This window comes from Mustelus asterias, chromosome 5 (genome assembly GCF_964213995.1).
Source record: "Mustelus asterias chromosome 5, sMusAst1.hap1.1, whole genome shotgun sequence".
NCBI lineage: Eukaryota > Metazoa > Chordata > Chondrichthyes > Carcharhiniformes > Triakidae > Mustelus > Mustelus asterias.
Genome location: NC_135805.1, coordinates 111,626,195 through 111,644,284, shown reverse-complemented (window position 1 = coordinate 111,644,284; position 18,090 = coordinate 111,626,195). Strand labels below are relative to the sequence as shown.

Here is an 18,090-nt window from a genome sequence, read left to right as displayed (position 1 = left end):
TCCAAGCTGAGTGGAGCAGGCACTGCACCTTCTCCAAGGCTTGATCTCATTTGCATCTTAGCCCAAAGGCCAAGATGCTGCTTTAAAAAATTGCTTCAAATGAAGCCTCAATGCAACCTCGTGACTTCAAACAAGTGGAGCACTTCGATACTACACTTGACCTTAGCCAAAAGGCCGAGAAGTGACAGAGAAAGCAGAGTTAACGTTTCGAGTCCGCTTGGGTCTTCATTAGAACTAAAGAGAAGGAGAATGTGTAAGATATTAAAGTGTTGCTGTGAAAGATTGCAACAAGATGTAGCAACATTAAGAACAAAAGACAGATGGCCTGTTGTGTGAGGGGGGGGGATGGGATTTGCACTGAGACAATACATGTATGGGATACTTTTTAAAAAGAGGTTTAAGATGGAGGAGAAACTTCGCAGTCTAAAGTTGTTGAACTCAATGTTGAGTCCTAGAGCTGTAACATGTCATATCAGAAAATGAGGTGCCACTCCTCCAGTTTGCGTTGGCCTTCACTACAGCATTGCAGCAGGCCGAAGACAGAAACATGAACATGAGGGAAAGATAAAATAGCAAGCAACAGGAGGATTGGGGTCATGCTTGCGTACCGAATGAAGGTGTTCCACTAAGCAGTCACTCAAGAATTTATGTACGCTGCTTCCCAGGTTAAAACATGATAAACTGGCACTGAACAAAGAAAACAACTCAAATTCAACGTGCTGGCGATTAACCCATTGCCACCCTGAACAAAACATCACCCATATCAACTTCTCAGATATAAAGAAAGAATGAAACAACAATCAACACGAATGAGGGTTGGGAACATCTTCACAAGTAAATCTGGGAACAATGATAGTTTATTCCACTGAACATCAGGTGTTGCTACATAAGCCTTATGCCCTGTCAGGGGTGTGCACTGTACTGCGCTGCCAGCTGCTTCTGGTGCAGCCCACATAGTGTACCCTCTTGAAGAGACTATCCGCATGAAGTGTCCATGTGCCCTGGAAGCAACTGAATCAACGATACCCTGATGTCATGCATCCCTAACTGATGAGACACCCAAGTTCCCAATTTGGACTAGGTAGATCCATTGAACAAGTTTACACATCACTCTGTTAAAAAAAAAGTGCTGAGCTGCAAGATGGATGGTGCACCAGTACCATTTCAAGGACCTGGCACCCAACTTGCAGAGGAGATAAAATTTGGTTAAATCTGCTGTTGCAAAGTGTTTTAAACTATGGTGCAATATTTTTGGAGGTGTTGTGATAAAATGCTGGATTTGGAGGGAATGTTGCTGAGGATTGGCCAACAGGAAACAGTTAAACAGGATAAACGGGTTATTTTCATGTTGGCAAACTGCAACTAGTGGAGTTCCAGAGTGTTCACTGCTGGAGTTTCAAATATTTATGACCTTGATTAATGACTTGGATGGAGGACATTGCTGCCAAATGTGCCAATGATACAAAGATAGATAGGAGAGCATGTTGCAGGAAGGAAAAGAAGGGTCTGTAAAGGGATATGGATAGGTTAATTGAGTAAGCAAAAATTTGATAGATGGAGTATAACGTGGGAAAATTTGAGGTTGTCTACTTGACGAAAGTAATAGAAAAGCAAATGTTATTTAAATGGCGAGACTACAGAATGCTACAGCACTGAAAAAGTTAAGTGTCCTTGTCTATGAATCACAAAATCTTAGCATGTGGGTACAGCAAGTAATTAGGAAGGCAAATGGAATGTTAGCCTTTAATGCAAGGGGGATAGAATACAAAAGTAGGGACATCTTGCTATAATCATACAGGACATTGATGAGACCGCAACTAGAGTACTGTGTAGAGTTTTAGCCTCGTTACTTAAAAAGAGAGATATACTTGTATTGGAGGCAGTTCAGAGAATGTTCACTTGGCTTATTCCTAGGACTGAAGGGATTGCTCTACGAGGAAAGGTTAAGCGCGCTGGCCTCTACTCATTGGGGTTCGGAAGAATAGGAGGTGATCCTACTGAAACATTAGATTCTGAGAGGGCTTAGTAGTGTAGACGCTGAGAAACTGCTTCCCCGTATGAAGGCATCTAGAATGAGGGGGCACAGTTTAAAAACAAAGGAACTCTCATTCAAGGAGGACATTAGATGGAATTTCTTCTCTCAGAGGATCAATAATCTTTGGAATCAATGAATATTTTCAAGGCCGAGTTAGACAGATGATTGATAAGGGAGTCAAAGATGATGGCAGACCGGCAGAAAATAGGAAAATGGATTTAAAGCCACAATCAGATCAGCCATGATCTTCTTTAAGTGCAGAGCAGGCCCAAGGGGCCAAATGGCCGACTACTGCTTCTACTTATTATGTGCTTTTGTTTTGACAGCATGTAGAATCATGGAGTGATACAGCACAGAAGAAAGCCATTCAGCCCATCGTGCCTGTGCCAGTTCTTTAGTAGAGCTATCCAATTAATCCCACTCCCCCTACTCTTTCCCTTTTTGTCCCTTTCAAGTATTTAACCAATTGCCTTTTGAAAGTTCTGACAATCTGCTTCCACCATCCTTTCAGGAACTGTATTACAGATCATAGCAACCTGCTGTACAAAAGAACGTTTCCACATGTTGTTCTGGTTCTTTTGCCAATCAATAAATCCACATCCTTTGGTTACCAACCATTCAACCACTAGAAATAGTTTGTCCTTATTTTCTCTATCTAAACCCTTCATAATTTTGAAAATAACTATTAAAGCTGCTCTTAACCTTCCTTGCTTTAAGGAGAGGCTTCTCCATTCTCCTCATCCCCAGTACTTTTTTGTAGGTTGATCTGACACAGGATTATGGGAGCAATTTTCCCACTGGATGGAAAATGGTCAGCAGCAAGTTGGCTGTCACTTTTACACCCCGCTTGATTTTTAGACACATTTGCAAAGGATCTTCTGGTACAGGCCTGTCTTCCAACCGCTAAACCAACAGCAGGATTTTCCAGCCCTGTCCGCTACCAGGATCATCTAGTCTTGCTGAAAGTCAGTGGACTTTTGGCTGGGCCGTTGAATCTCCCTTGGTGGGTTCCACCACGATGGGGCCAGAAAATCCCAGCGTACAGTCCAATATCCAGTATCTATCAATTGACAACCCTGATTCCTCATCACAGCGACTGTCAAATATTGAACAACACAACTCTGGCCTGCAAAAATTCCTACTCTACCTGTTGCTGCTTATTTCATAAAGACAGCCCAGAATTTTAAGTCTGATGTTACTCACTCTATCCGAACTTCAAAACGCAGGCATGGGGATGACTTGATTTTTGCGACCCTGGTTATTGAAATTTCAACTATTAGATTAGAGTTTTCACTGGTCTTCCTGACGTTCAGCCAGAATTTGAATAGCCCTAATCCAAGGACATCAGGAACAAGCTGCAACTATTCAGGACAGGATATGCTTTCCTACAACATATACTTGTTGTATAAGCAATCTGACAAAATTGTTTGGAAACAGAAGATTAACAGAATGTTATTGAATTGCGCGAGTTAAGGAGGAAAACCCCAGATATCAAAAAGATGTGTTGCGGATGATGATGTCATGAAATACCAGGTGACTAGTGACCAGGGGCAGCACGGTGGCACAATGGTTAGCACAGCTGCCTCACAGTGCCAGGGACCTGGGTTCAATTCTGGCCTCGGGTCACTGTCTGTGTGGAGTTTGCACATTCTCCCCGTGTTTGCATGGGTTTCCTCCTGGTGCTCCGGTTTCCTCCCAGAGTCCAAAGATGTGCGGGTTAGGTGGATTGGCCATGCTAAATTACCCCTGGTGTCAGGGGATTAGCAGAGCAAATATATGTGGTTACGGGAATAGGGCCTGGGTGGGATTGAGGTTGGTGTAGACTCAATAGGCTGTATGGCCTCCTTCTGCACTGTAAGGATTCTATAGATTCTATGACGGTTTACTTTGGAGAACAAATACGAAAACCTTTTCCTAAACATTCTGTTTGTGAAGGATTTGTATTCCTTTTTTTTTTTCAAAAGCTGGATTTGGATCATTATGAATGCACATAATGCATGGGACAATAAATCTAAACAAATATGTTTGAACCCTAAGAAAGGAACGACAGTTGAATCCATTAAACCAGTTCCCATGGATGCTATTTCAAAGAAGTTTGTAAAACTGCTGTGCACAAGTATATTTAAGAGGATTAAAATGTGTACAGTTTCAAACTGGTAGGAAACATTATGCTTTAAATCAGGATTGCTAACAGCGCCCTATATTAGTAGTCAGTTCAAAAATCTATTTAAATCATTTTATTTAGTCACTCAGTAATTCAAACTGACCCAATTGGAAAGAAGAGCATGTTAGCATCTTATGCAGCCATTTTTCTGCAACATTTATCTGGCAGCAAACTTGCACATTTATTACATTAAACGTTTATAATCAGATTATACGGGGATAAATGCCACACATCGCTCACATTTTTGCTTTATGCATTACACTTGAAACAAATAACTGTCCAGATTTTGCTGGGGGTTTTGACAGCAAACGGTCAGCATGCACTGTCATTTCCCCTTAAGACTGACTGTAACCTCGGAATGTAGCACATGGGCAGAGAAACATGGGAATCCTGAAGCTTTGGTCAGTCACTTAGTGCCCCACCATAAGCTGCACTGTGGACAATCCTCAGCAGAGCCTGCAATCACCTGGAGTCAGTGATTGAGGTGAGAACTTCCCAATTCCTACTCATATCGCTGTTAGAAACTCCATGAAATATTACACCGTGTTCAATCAGGTGTACCAAGAGTTTGTAAACAGCAATCTGAGTAATAACTATTGCTGAACAACAAACAGCCTTCGGGAAAAAAAATTATATTTATGGAAATTTGTTAAATGTCTCCTTTATGATTAATGACTAATCCATTTTAAAGACTTTCTTAAATAATATTTTGGTTTATACCATAACCCCATGTGTCCTGATCTTTAATTTGCTCAGTGAAATTTTTTTTTAAAAAGCTATTGAATTTTATTTCCTGTTTGACTGGCTGAGAGGATTCTTCTATACGATTGGCCACATGGACAGCTCGATAGGATCACTTTAACGCCATGTTGGGAATCCCCATTAAAGGACACTGCAATCAGTTGCACGCAAGATAGGTAAAGTTCTTGCCACAGAGGTCGCCACAGCTCTCAGTGAGGCTTTCTTCAAGCATAGTGACAATCAACTTTCTGCACAAGTGACCACAAACTCTAGGCTATCATACATAATGGAAGTCAACAGGAAGTAGTTTAGTGCATTGAGACCCAAACCTATCCATTAATTGAAGTTGATGTTAAATGCAGCTTATAGCATTATCATAGAATCCCTACAGTGCAGAAGGAGGCCATTTGGCCCACCGAGTCTGCATCGACAACAATCCCACCCAGGCCCCATGTAATCCCCCTGAAAATAAGGGGCAATCCCACTCAGACCTGCTCCCTGTAACCCCAAGTACCCCACTAATCCCCCTAACCTACACATTTTAGGACACTAAGTGGCTATTTAGCATGGCCAATCCACTTAACCTGCACATCTTTGGAGTCTGGGAGGAATCCGGAGTACCCGGTGGAAATCCACGCAATCACAAGGAGAATATGCAAACTCTACAGTCACCCGAGGCCGGAATTGAACCTGGGTCCCTGGCGCTGTGAGGCAGCAGTGCTAACCACTGTTCCACCGTGCCGCCGATAAGTTCTAATAATATATCCTGTTTGCTGTCAATATACGAATAAAACAAAACCTCCAACTGGAAAGCAGTGGTACAATCAGACAAAGTCAATGTGGATTTACAAAGGGGAAATCATGCTTGATGAATCTACAGGAATTCTTTGAGGATGTAACTGGTAGACTTGACCGAGAACTGGTGAATGTGGTTTATTTAGACTTTCAGAAGACTTTTGACAGTCTCACATCGCAGACCAATATGTAAAGTTAAAGCGCATGGGATTGCAGGTAATGTCTTGAGATGGCTAGAAAGCTGGTTAGCAGATAGGAAGCAAACAGTTGGCAGAAATTGATCTTTTCTGATTGGCAGGCAGTGACTAATGGGGTTCCGCAGGATCTATGCTAGGACGACAACTGTTCACATTATATATTAATGATTTAGAAGGGGGATCTAAATGTTTTATCTCCAAATTTGCAGATGATACCAAGTTGGGTGGGAGGGCAAGTTGAGAGGAGGATGCAGAGATACTTCAGCTTGATTTGGACTGGCTGACTGAGTGGGCATATGCATAGTAGATGCAGTATAAATGTGGATAAATGTGAGGTGATCCACTTTGGTAGTAAAAATAGGAGGCAGATTATTATTTGAATGGGTGCAAATTGAGAGAGGTAGATACTCAGCAAGACCTTGGTGTCCAGGTACAGCAGCAGTAAAGAAGGCAAATGATCTGTTGGCCTTTATAGCAAGAGGATTTGAGTATAGGAATAGAGATGTTTTACTGCAATTGTACAGGGCATTGGTGAGGCCACACCTGGAGTATCATGTGCAGTTTTGGTGTCCTTGTCTGAGGAAGGATGTTCTTGCTATAGAGGGAGTACAGAGAAGGTTTACCAGGCTGATTCCTGGGATGGCAGGTCTGTCATGAGGAGAGGTTAAGTCGGTTAAGATTATATTCATTAGTGTTTAGAAGAGTGAGAGAGGATCTCATAGAAACTTATAAAATTCTAACAGGATTAGGTGGGGTAGATTGAGAAAGAAGGTTCCCGATGGTGGGGTAAGTCCAGAACTAGGGGGTCACAGTTTGAAGATAAGGGGTAAACCTTTTAGGACTGGGATGAGGAGAAATCTTTTTCACCCAGAGAGTGGTGAATCTGTGGAATTCACTACCACAGAAAGCAGTTGAGGCCAAAACCTTGTGTGCTTAGCTAGATATAGCTCTTGGGAGTAAAGGGATCAAGGGATATGGGGGGAAGGCGGAATCAGGAGATTGATTTTGATGATCAGCCATGGTCAAAATGAATGGGTGGGGCAGGCTCAAAGGGCCAAATGGCCAACTCCTGCTTCTAGTTTCTATGTGTTTCTATGTAACTCATACAGCACAAAGGGAAGGTTTATTTCATAATACTTTTCATACTGTATTGCCCTTTGAATTAGTCTACATGATCTGCATTTACTCAAAATTTAGACCAGCTGTTGTCCTTTCACATTACTGAATCTTTAATCCTGCCTATATACAATGACGGTAATTCTAGCATGAGCAAGAATAAAAAATAGTTCTTTCAAAAAAAAAACCTGAACACTCTCAAAATTCATCAGGTTTTTTTTGGAAATACAGTGAATTCCCTATTCCTCAGCGATAAAGTTTGAAATCTGAGTGCAAAGATACCTAAACACGACCATAATTCTCACAGTTAAAACTTGCACAAAGGAAATAAACTGACAGCACATTTCACACATTAACACAGTCTGAATGCCGCTCACCCTTGTTTTCCTTCAAGTTCAGCAGTTTTATAACTTAATTGGACAGCGGCTCACGCAGCTAAAATCTTGTATGCAGCACATTATCTGCTGCACGTTGGCATCAGCACCTCTGCTATTCTCACTTAACTGGTACGTGCTCTTTTTTATTGATAAAGAAATTGGTATAAATCACACAAATTGCTCCCCAAAGTCCCACGGAATGAGCCAAACAAGATGCTGGATTTAATTCCTGAGCCGAGTTAGCTGATCTGAGCCAGAGTAGCTAATGGAACAATGAAAAAGCCAGAGATGAAGGACAAGGATGGGAGTTTGGGGATGACTGGAGAGAAATAATGAAAAATAAATAAGCCAGGATTACCACTCTTGATTGCAAAGCCTTCACTCCTGGAAAACATGCACATGGATCTTGGCTTAAACTGAAATGCCCTGTGCTCACCATCTGGATTAGATATGGTGATAAGACAGTCTGGTCAATGCACAGGATGGCTGCTTGCGCCCAGAAGACATAACTCAGCGTGAGTCACCACCTCCAACACAGGAAGCCAGCTGGCAATGTCACCAATCTGCTTTAACTATATACTTGCCAGAGTTTTATATTACACAAATTGTAGAACAATGAAAAAGGACACTTTGCTCTTCAGAACAGAATGATAGGTAGTTTTAATCTTGGAAAATTCCCCTCCACCGAGGCAACTGTAGACCTAGTCTTGGAGAACGAAGAAGGGAAAGTGGGTGAAGTGACAGTCAGTGACCATATCGGGGATGGTGATCACTATTCAGTTAGATTTAGCATTGCCCTGATAGAGATAAAGCAGAAGTGGCTGAGGTGGACTGGACAGCACTGGTGGAGGATGAATCAGTGGAAAACTAGTGGGAAGCACTAAAAAGCAAGATCCTAAATGTACAAAGTAGACATGTAGAAAAAGATTGGTACTGCCCATAATAGATATAGATGGATTGGTGAAATGGGCACTAAAGTGGCAGATAGATTTTAACACAGAGACGTGTGAGGTAATACATTTACGGAGGTCAAACAGTTACAGGGAACACACAATAAATGGGAATATACTAAGAGGGGGAGATGAAGTGAGAGATCTTGGTGTACAAGAACACTGGTCCCTAAAGTCAGCAGTTCAAGTAAACAAGAGTGTAAAGGCGGCATATGCAGTGGCAGAGGTATAGGATAAAAAAGTAGAGATACAATACAATGTTGGAATTGGTTGGAATTGTATAGAACACTGGTGAGGCCACAACTGGAGTATTGTGTGCAGTTTTGATTACCACATTACGGGAAGGACGAAATTCCTCTGGAGAGAGTGCAGAAGAGGTTTACAAGAATGTTGCCAGGGATAGAAATGCATATCTATGAGGAGAGCTTGGGTAGATTGAGGTCACTTTCCTTGGAACGTAGAAGGCTGAGGGATGGCTTGATTAAGGTATACAAAATTATGAGGGAAAGAGATGGATAAAATTGTTTCCCCTTGGTGGAAAATTCTAGAACTAGGGGACAAAGATTCAAGATAAGTGGCAGAAGATATAGAGGGGACGTGAGGCAGAACTTTTGTTTTTACACAGGTGGTAGTGGGTGGAATTCACTGCCCGTGTTGGTGGTGGAGGCAGAAGCGCTATACTCTTAAAAAGTAACTGGATTTGCGCCTTAAGTGCTGTAAGCTATAGGACTATGGGCAGGTGCAGGAGGGTGGGGTTAGAAAAGGCATCTGGGTGTCCTTGGGCTGGCATGGACAACATGTGCCAAATGGCCTCCTGTAACTTTTCTATGGTTGTATGAAGGCAAGTGGATTTTTTGAGATTTAAGCACAGAAGTGGTGAAAAATTTATTGCAGCAATGAATAAACTCCTATACGAGGATTAGAAGGATTAAAATATTAATACAAACATATGAATTAGGAGAGGCCATTCAGCCCCTCAGGTTTGCTCCACCATTCAATACAATCATGGCTGATCAGACTGTGGCCTCAACTTCACTTTTCTTCCTACCCCCATACCCTTTGACTCCTTGTCAATCAAGAATCTATCCAACTCAGCCTTAAAAATATTCAATGATCCAGCCTTCATCACTCTGTGGAAGAGAGAGTTTCAAAGACTCACGACGCTCAGAGAAAAGGTTTCTCCCCATCCCTGGCTTAGATGGGAAATCCTTTATTGTTATTCTGTGTCCCCTAGTTCCAGTCTCCGTCAAAAGGGAAACCATCCTCTCAGCATCCACCCTGTCAAGTCCTCTCAGGATGTTATATGTTTCAATCAGATCACCTTTCATTCTCCCAAACTACAATGGAAGCAGGCCCAACCTATCCAATGCTTCCTCATAGGATAACCCCAGCATTTCAGGAATCAGTTGAGTGAACCTCCTCTGAACTGCTTCTAATGTTAATATGCCTATTGTTAAATTAGATCAAAACTGTACACAGTACTCCAAATAATGTCTCACCAATATTCTCTACAACTGTAGCAAAATTTCCCTACTTTTATATTCCATTCCCTTTACAACAAACAATACTCCATTTGCCTTCCTAATCACTTCTACCTGCATACCAACTTTTTGAGGTTCATGTTCATTTGACAACCAGATCCCTCTCTACCTCAAGGGTTCTGCAATTTCTCCCCATTTAAATAATGTGTTGATTTTCGATTCTTGCTGCCAAAGTACTGATAGTAAATTATTTTGAGTCCCTCCCTCCCCTTTACCTCTTAATGCATATGTATTTCTGGGTGTTACTTGTGCCCTCTACAGTCAAGACGGATGCAAAATATCTGTTCAATTCATCCACCATTTCCTTAATCCCATTATTAATTCCCCAGGCTCAGCCTGCAGAGGACCAATGTTCACTTCACTGATGTGTTTCCTCTTTGAATAACTGTAGAAACTCTTTGTTACCTGTTTTGATATTTCCAGCTAGCTTCCTATCATACTCGAATTTCAAAATATTCTGTTCAATCTTCTAACCGGCCACAAATCGTTGTGGAATTGTATACGTTTTCTTTCAATTTGGTGCCATCTTTAATTTCCTTAGTTAACCACAGATTGTATGTCCTTCCCCTGGAATATTTCTTTTTCACTGGAATGTATATTTGCCAAATGTTACAATTTCTCCTTAAATGTTTGCCACTGCATCTTTACCGACTTTTCCTTGATCGAATTTCACAGTTCAGTTTAGCCAGGTCTGTCTTTATAACTTCATACTTGCCCTTATTTAAATTCAAAACACTAGTCTTAGAGCTACTTTTCTCTTCCTCGAACAGAATGCAAAATTCAATCATGTTATGATCACTGCTACCTAGGGTTACCTTTACTATGAAGTCATTAGATAATTATATACGAGGTCTCATTACACATGACCAGATCCACAATATCCAGCTCTCTGGTTGGCTACTCTACGAAACTGTCCTGAAAACATGCTACGAACTTGTCTTCCAGATTACCTTTGCCAATCTGATTCGCCCAATCTGTATGTAGATTAAAATCATATGATTATCACTGTACCTTTCTCACAAGCTTTATTATTGCAGCACAATCTCCAGTTTAGTGACTCCGAGCCGAATCTCCTCAAGCCGCAGACGCTTACTACAGACGTGTCTGCTGTGGATCACACCAGAGCCCAGGAACCCCCACATTCTGAGTTGTAATAGGGCTCCTGCCCTGCCATCTTTATTTTTCTTAATTCATGAGTTAACACTGCAATTGCCTTTACTTTATGACTAGTAAACCACCTTGCAATTATTAATGTCAGAGTACCATATACCAAAAACACAATCAAACGTAAATTAAAAATTGTACATCATTCACTAGTGCCCAGATTACTTTTACACTTCATTTGCATTTTTATTTTAAATTTTGTGTCTTTTTAATAGAATTCTTTTCCACTCCTATTTTTAACCATTTTAAATTTAATGTTATTGACTTTCCTTTCTCCTTCAGCTTTCTCACTCCCACCTTTCATCTTGGAGGTTAAAGCAACCTTGGAAAGCACACCCAGCTGGCAAGGAACAAAATATATCAAGAGGCCCCCTTTTGTCACTTATTTGTATTCAGAACTAAGGATTAATAACAGTGTTCTGAGGCATAATGTGTTCAAATTTTTAATATTAAAAATCCAATTTTAAAAGGCTTGTCATCTAGTCAGTATTTTCTATGGCAATCCCCAGAATACTGCACCCATGAGCAAACAGGGCAGCAGCCAATTGTGAAGCATTTTTTCAGAAAAAAAGCTAATCACCAACTTTATTTTAACCTTCTAAAAAGCTGCTGCAAATTACGCAAGCAATCCTTTGCTTCCTTATTTGCAGCAACAGAAAACGTTCATTGATTTCTCACACTTAAAACAGTCTCAAAATGGATGGCGTTCAGGAGAATCTTCACACAGAAAGAGAACAGAATGCCAAGAAACCAACTCAATCCAGGCAAGCCTCTCCGCCAGTAACAGCTGCAAACCAAAAGATGCAGAGAGGGTGCGTGTTCGACTGGTGATGCTTACCAGTAACACAAAATACAAATGTCAAATACACACGTTCTCTTCTATAGAAAGTAAACTTTCTTGTGCATCGGTTGGCATACACAGACTCTAAAATACAAGTGTCCTACAAGACAGTTCCTGAGCAATCACTTAACTTCAGGCATTAGTGAGAATTTGACAAAAGTGAAAGAAAACAGGAACCGAATACATTTTCTCAAAATTCTACAGCCGTTCAACGGTCCATAACAACATTCAAACACTGAAGTGATTTACTCACAGATATTTTAAGTTCTCCAGATCTTCAAATGCACCCCTGGGAATTCTCCTAATTTGGTTGTTGTTTAACAGTCTGGAAAATTAAGAAAAATATGTTACAAACCAAAGGAATACAAAAAAGTAACTTTACTTCTTTCAAACTATATTTTATGTTCATTTGTCTTTTTCCCTCAAAAGTGGCAGCTACTTTAGAAAAAATATATCTGATTTGTGTTGTGTAAATCAGTGGAGAACACCGAAAAACTCACTGGTGCTCTGTATAATTTTAGAATCAACACTTGGTTATAGCTTTGCATTTAGTTGGGGTGGAGATGTCGGGGAGAAGAACAACTTGGTCTCTTTTGCTGATTAAAAAGGAAATTTTAAAATGGGTTATTTTTAACCAAACTGAATTCCAGTAACCATGTTGACATTTGGGCTCAGACTTTGAATTGTTAGTCCAGGCCTCTGGATTTTTAAAAATTCTTTCATGGGATGAGTACATCTCTGGCAAGATCAGGATTTGATGTTCATCCCCAATCACCCTTGAGAAGCTGGTGGTGAGTTGCATTAACAAAGGACAAAGAACAAAGAAAATTACAGCACTGGAACAGGCCCTTCGACCTTTTAAGCCCGCACCAACCATTCTTGATCCCCTGCAGTCCATCTGGTGCAGATGCACCCACCAAAAAGGGAGCTCCAGGATTCTGACGCACCAACAGTGAAGGAGCCAGGATATAGTCCCAAGTCAGGGAGGGAACACGCAGGTGGCAAAGAACAAAGAACAAAGAACAGTACAGCACAGGAAACAGGCCCTTCGGCCCTCCAAGCCTGTGCCGTTCCTTGGTCCAACTAGACCAATCGTTTGTATCCCTCCATTCCCAGGCTGCTCATGTGACTATCCAGGTAAGTCTTAAATGATGTCAGCGTGCCTGCCTCCACCACCCTACTTGGCAGCGCATTCCAGGCCCCCACCACCCTCTGTGTAAAAAACGTCCCTCTGATGTCTGAGTTATACTTCGCCCCTCTCAGCTTGAGCCCGTGACCCCTCGTGATCGTCACCTCCGACCTGGGAAAAAGCTTCCCACTGTTCACCCTATCTATACCCTTCATAATCTTGTACACCTCTATTAGATCTCCCCTCATTCTCCGTCTTTCCAAGGAGAACAACCTCAGTCTACCCAATCTCTCCTCATAGCTAAGACCCTCCATACCAGGCAACATCCTGGTAAACCTTCTCTGCACTCTCTCCAATGCCTCCACGTCCTTCTGGTAGTGCGGCGACCAGAACTGGACGCAGTACTCCAAATGTGGCCTAACCAGCGTTCTATACAGCTGCATCATCAGACTCCAGCTTTTATACTCTATACCCCGTCCTATAAAGGCAAGCATACCATATGCCTTCTTCACCACCTTCTCCACCTGTGTTGCCACCTTCAAGGATTTGTGGACTTGCACACCTAGGTCCCTCTGTGTTTCTATACTCCTGATGACTCTGCCATTTATTGTATAACTCCTCCCTACATTATTTCTTCCAAAATGCATCACTTCGCATTTATCCGGATTAAATTCCATCTGCCACCTCTCCGCCCAATTTTCCAGCCTATCTATATCCTGCTGTATTGCCCGACAATGCTCTTCGCTATCCGCAATTCCAGCCATCTTCGTGTCATCCGCAAACTTGCTGATTACACCAGTTACACCTTCTTCCAAATCATTTATATATATCACAAATAGCAGAGGTCCCAGTACAGAGCCCTGCGGAACACCACTGGTCACAGACCTCCAGCCGGAAAAAGACCCTTCAACCACTACCCTCTGTCTCCTATGGCCAAGCCAGTTCTCCACCCATCTCGCCACTTCTCCTTGTATCCCATGAGCCTTAACCTTCTTAACCAACCTGCCATGTGGGACTTTGTCAAATGCCTTACTGAAATCCATATAGACGACATCCACGGCCCTTCCTTCGTCAACCGTTTTTGTCACTTCCTCAAAAAACTCCACCAAATTTGTAAGGCACGACCTCCCTCTTACAAAACCATGCTGTCTGTCACTAATGAGATTGTTCCGTTCTAAATGCACATACATCCTGTCTCTAAGAATCCTCTCCAACAACTTCCCTACCACGGACGTCAAGCTCACCGGCCTATAATTTCCTGGGTTATCCCTGCTACCCTTCTTAAACAACGGGACCACATTCGCTATCCTCCAATCCTCAGGGACCTCACCCGTGTCCAAAGAAGCGACAAAGATTTCCGTCAGAGGCCCAGCAATTTCACCTCTCGTCTCCTTGAGCAGTCGAGGATAGATGCCATCAGGCCCTGGGGCTTTGTCAGTTTTAATGTTCCCTAAAAAACCTAACACTTCCTCTCTTGTAATGGAGATTTTCTCTAACGGGTCAACACCTCCCTCCGAGACACTCCCGGTTAACACGCCCCTCTCCTTCGTGAATACCGATGCAAAGTATTCATTTAGGATCTCCCCTATTCCCTTGGGTTCTAAGCATAATTCCCCTCCTTTGTCCCTGAGAGGTCCGATTTTCTCCCTGACAACTCTTTTGTTCCTAACGTATGAATAGAATGCCTTAGGATTCTCCTTAATCCTGCCTGCCAAGAACATCTCGTGACCTCTTTTTGCCCTTCTAACTCCCCGTTTGAGATCTTTCCTACTCTCTCTGTATTCCTCCAGAGCTCCATCTGTTTTCAGTTGCCTGGACTTAACGTACGCCTCCCTTTTCATTTTAATCAGATCCTCAATTTCCCTGGTTATCCACGGCTCTCGAATCCTACCTTTCCTATCTTTCCTTTTTACAGGCACATGCCTATCCTGCAGCCTTATCAATAGTTCCTTAAAAGACTCCCACATGCCAGACGCGGACTTACCCTCGAACATCCTCTCCCAATTAACATCCACCAATTCCTGCCTAATCCGGCTATAGTCAGCCTTCCTCCAATTTAGCACCCTGCCCGTAGGACAGCACTCATCCTTGTCCATTACTATCCTAAAGTTAACAGAGTTGTGGTCACTATTTGCCACATGTTCCCCTACCGAAACTTTGACGATCTGACCGGGCTCATTTCCCAGAACTAGGTCCAGTATAGCCCCCTCTCTAGTCGGGCTATCTACATACTGTTCCAAAGAACCTTCCAGTACGCATTTTACAAATTCCTCCCCGTCCGGTCCCCCAGCTCTAAGCACTTTCCAGTCTGTGCCAGGGAAATTAAAGTCCCCCACTACAACAACCCTATTTTTTCTGCACCTATCCAGAATCTTCTGACATATCCTTTCCTCCACTTCCCGTGGGCTGTTGGGTGGTCTGTAGTACACCCCCAGCATAGTGACTGCACCCTTCCTGTTTCTGAGTTCCACCCACAGCGACTCAGTACATGACCCCTCTAAGTTGTCTACCCTCTGTACCGCGGTAATATGCTCCTTAACTAATATCGCTACTCCCCCACCATTTTTAGCCCCTCCTCTGTCTCGCCTAAAACACTTATACCCCGGAATATTCAGCTGCCAGTCCTGTCCTTCTTTTAACCAAGTTTCCGTCACCGCAACCACATCCAAATTCCGCACAAGCATTAAGGCCCTAAGTTCGTCTGTTTTACCCGTTACACTCCTCGCATTGAAGCAGATGCACTCCAGACCTCCAGGCCCAGTCAGGTCCTCCTCCTCCAGAGTGCTCATCTTCTTAGCTAGCCTTGGATGTGTGGAAAATTAAATTAAATTTTAATTTTCCATGAAAATTAAATCATGGCAGTGTTCCCTTTGCGCTGGTGGAGATCATGGGTCAGGAAGGTGATGCTGAAGGAGAGTTGGCAAACTGCTACACACACAAGGGCCACTGTGCACTGGTGATGAACAAAGTAAATATCTCAGGGGATGGATGGTGTGTCAATCAAGCAAGCAACGACAGGGAAGGATGGCGATATAGTTCCAATTCACGATAGTATGTGAATTGAAGGGGAGCTTAGTCTTGTCATGCATTTTCTGCCCTCATCCTTCTAGATGGTACAAGTCACAGATTCAGAAGATGTTGCTCAGTAGGCTTGGTGAGTTACTGCAGGGCATCGTGTATATGGGAGACACTGCTGCCACCATGCATCAGTGATGGAGGGAAAGAATCATTATGGTGATTTACATGTCCAGTCAAATAACCATTATGTTACAGTACTCATACTTTGACTCTTTTACACTATATGATTACTTCCAATAACAAAGCGTTTGAGATGGTAATGTTGTAATATAAACCTTCCGGAACAGAAGTTTCACTCCTAGCCTACGACCAGAATGCAGCTGTAATCAAGCCACATTAACTTCTGTTAACAACATCTGGCATCAAGTCTGCCAATGTGAGTCAGGGTATTTTTAGCATTTTAATTTTTTTTTGTTCTTGGAATATGAGCACCACTGGCGAAGCCAGCATTTATTACCCATCCCTGACTGCTCATGAGAAGTAGGTGGTGAGCTGCCTTATTGAACCGCTGCAATCTATGTGGCATAGCTACAACAGTTTGATATAACGGAGTGGCTTGCTAGGCCATTTCAGAGGGCAGTTAACAATGAACCACTTAGCTGTACTGGTGGTGTCAAATATAGGTTAGACCTGGCAAGTATGGCAGATTTCACCCCCCTTAAGGACATGACCAGATGGGTTTGTGAATGACACAGCCCGTTAGCTTCATGAGCTTCTACTTGCACTCATGGTTAGACCGGCTGCCTCTATCTCAGTGCTCTTGCTCTCTCAGATTCCTGCAGGCCTATCTCTGAAGTTCAGCGATCTCTTCAGAAAACCCTGTATGCCGATACTTCAATGGCTATCTATGGCCTGTTCCTCTCTTAAAGCCCATCTATGGCAATATGAATCCAGATCAAAATGCTGATTAGCTATCTTTAAAACCCCCATCTCCATTAGGAATCAAGTCGACAGTTTAAAACATAACTGCGTAGGAAACTTGACAAACCTAATACCTCTCTGTGAGACTTGGAACAGTCTGCCACAGCCATCACAGGTGCCCTTGCTATATTCCGCCTGGAGAACACCTTATACCTGCTCCCCAGTAAAGCAACCTAGAATCCCCTTTAACCATCAAACCAACCACGCTTGGTGCCAGCAAAATTCAGAAAAGGTCACAGTTATTATCTCAGCAAAAAGAAACAGTGAACAGCTCTTCATGTTTGAAGATTTAATTTTGGGAAGTGTATTGGGGCGGCACGGTAGCACAGTGGTTAGCACTGCTGCTTCACAGCTCCAGGGTCCTGGGTTCGATTCCCGGCTCGGGTCACTGTCTGTGTGGAGTTTGCACATTCTCCTCGTGTCTGCGTGGGTTTCCTCCGGGTGCTCCAGTTTCCTCCCACAGTCCAAAGATGTGTGGGTTAGGTTGATTGGCCAGGTTTTTAAAAAAAATTGCCCCTTAGAGTCCTGGGATGCGTAGGTTAGAGGGATTAGTGGGTAAATATGTGGGGGTAGGGCCTAGGTGGGATTGTGGTCGGTGCAGACTCGATGGGCCGAATGGCCTCCTTCTGCACTGTAGGGTTTCTATGATTAGTATTTTACAATGATACACATTTTGAGCAGTTCATTACTATTTCATGGGTTGCATTGCAATTGTATCTCATGCTAGAAATTCCACAAGAAATTAACCAGAGTTAGTTGTTCTTTCATTTAACCAATAGGCAGTTAAAATATTTGTATCAGCACGCACACATGCACTTTTATACCGAATGTCATGTGACTGAAGACTCCTTTCACAACAGCAAAATAAGTAAACACAGCACCGAGAGAAAAAATGCAAACTGCTTTTTTTTTAATAAATACAACAAGCCTTAGTTATAATAAGGACTTTTATTTATCCTGATGTGATTCAGACTAACCAGGCCTAATCTATGTTAAACAACACTGTAAACAAGTGCTTTAGAACAAAATATTTTCTCCCGT

At 42.5% G+C, this 18,090-nt stretch overlaps 1 protein-coding gene across 4 annotated transcripts in view; it reads right to left on the bottom strand.

Moving 5' to 3' along the window:
- pxdn (peroxidasin) overlaps window positions 1-18,090 on the bottom strand; it is a 248,988-nt gene that overhangs the window by 112,220 nt on the left and 118,678 nt on the right. For all 4 annotated transcript variants that reach the window (XM_078213208.1, XM_078213210.1, XM_078213209.1 and 1 more), the window contains exon 3: window positions 12,175-12,246. In XM_078213208.1, coding sequence (XP_078069334.1) covers window positions 12,175-12,246 — 72 coding nt within the window. The remainder of the gene's footprint in view (window positions 1-12,174; window positions 12,247-18,090) is intronic.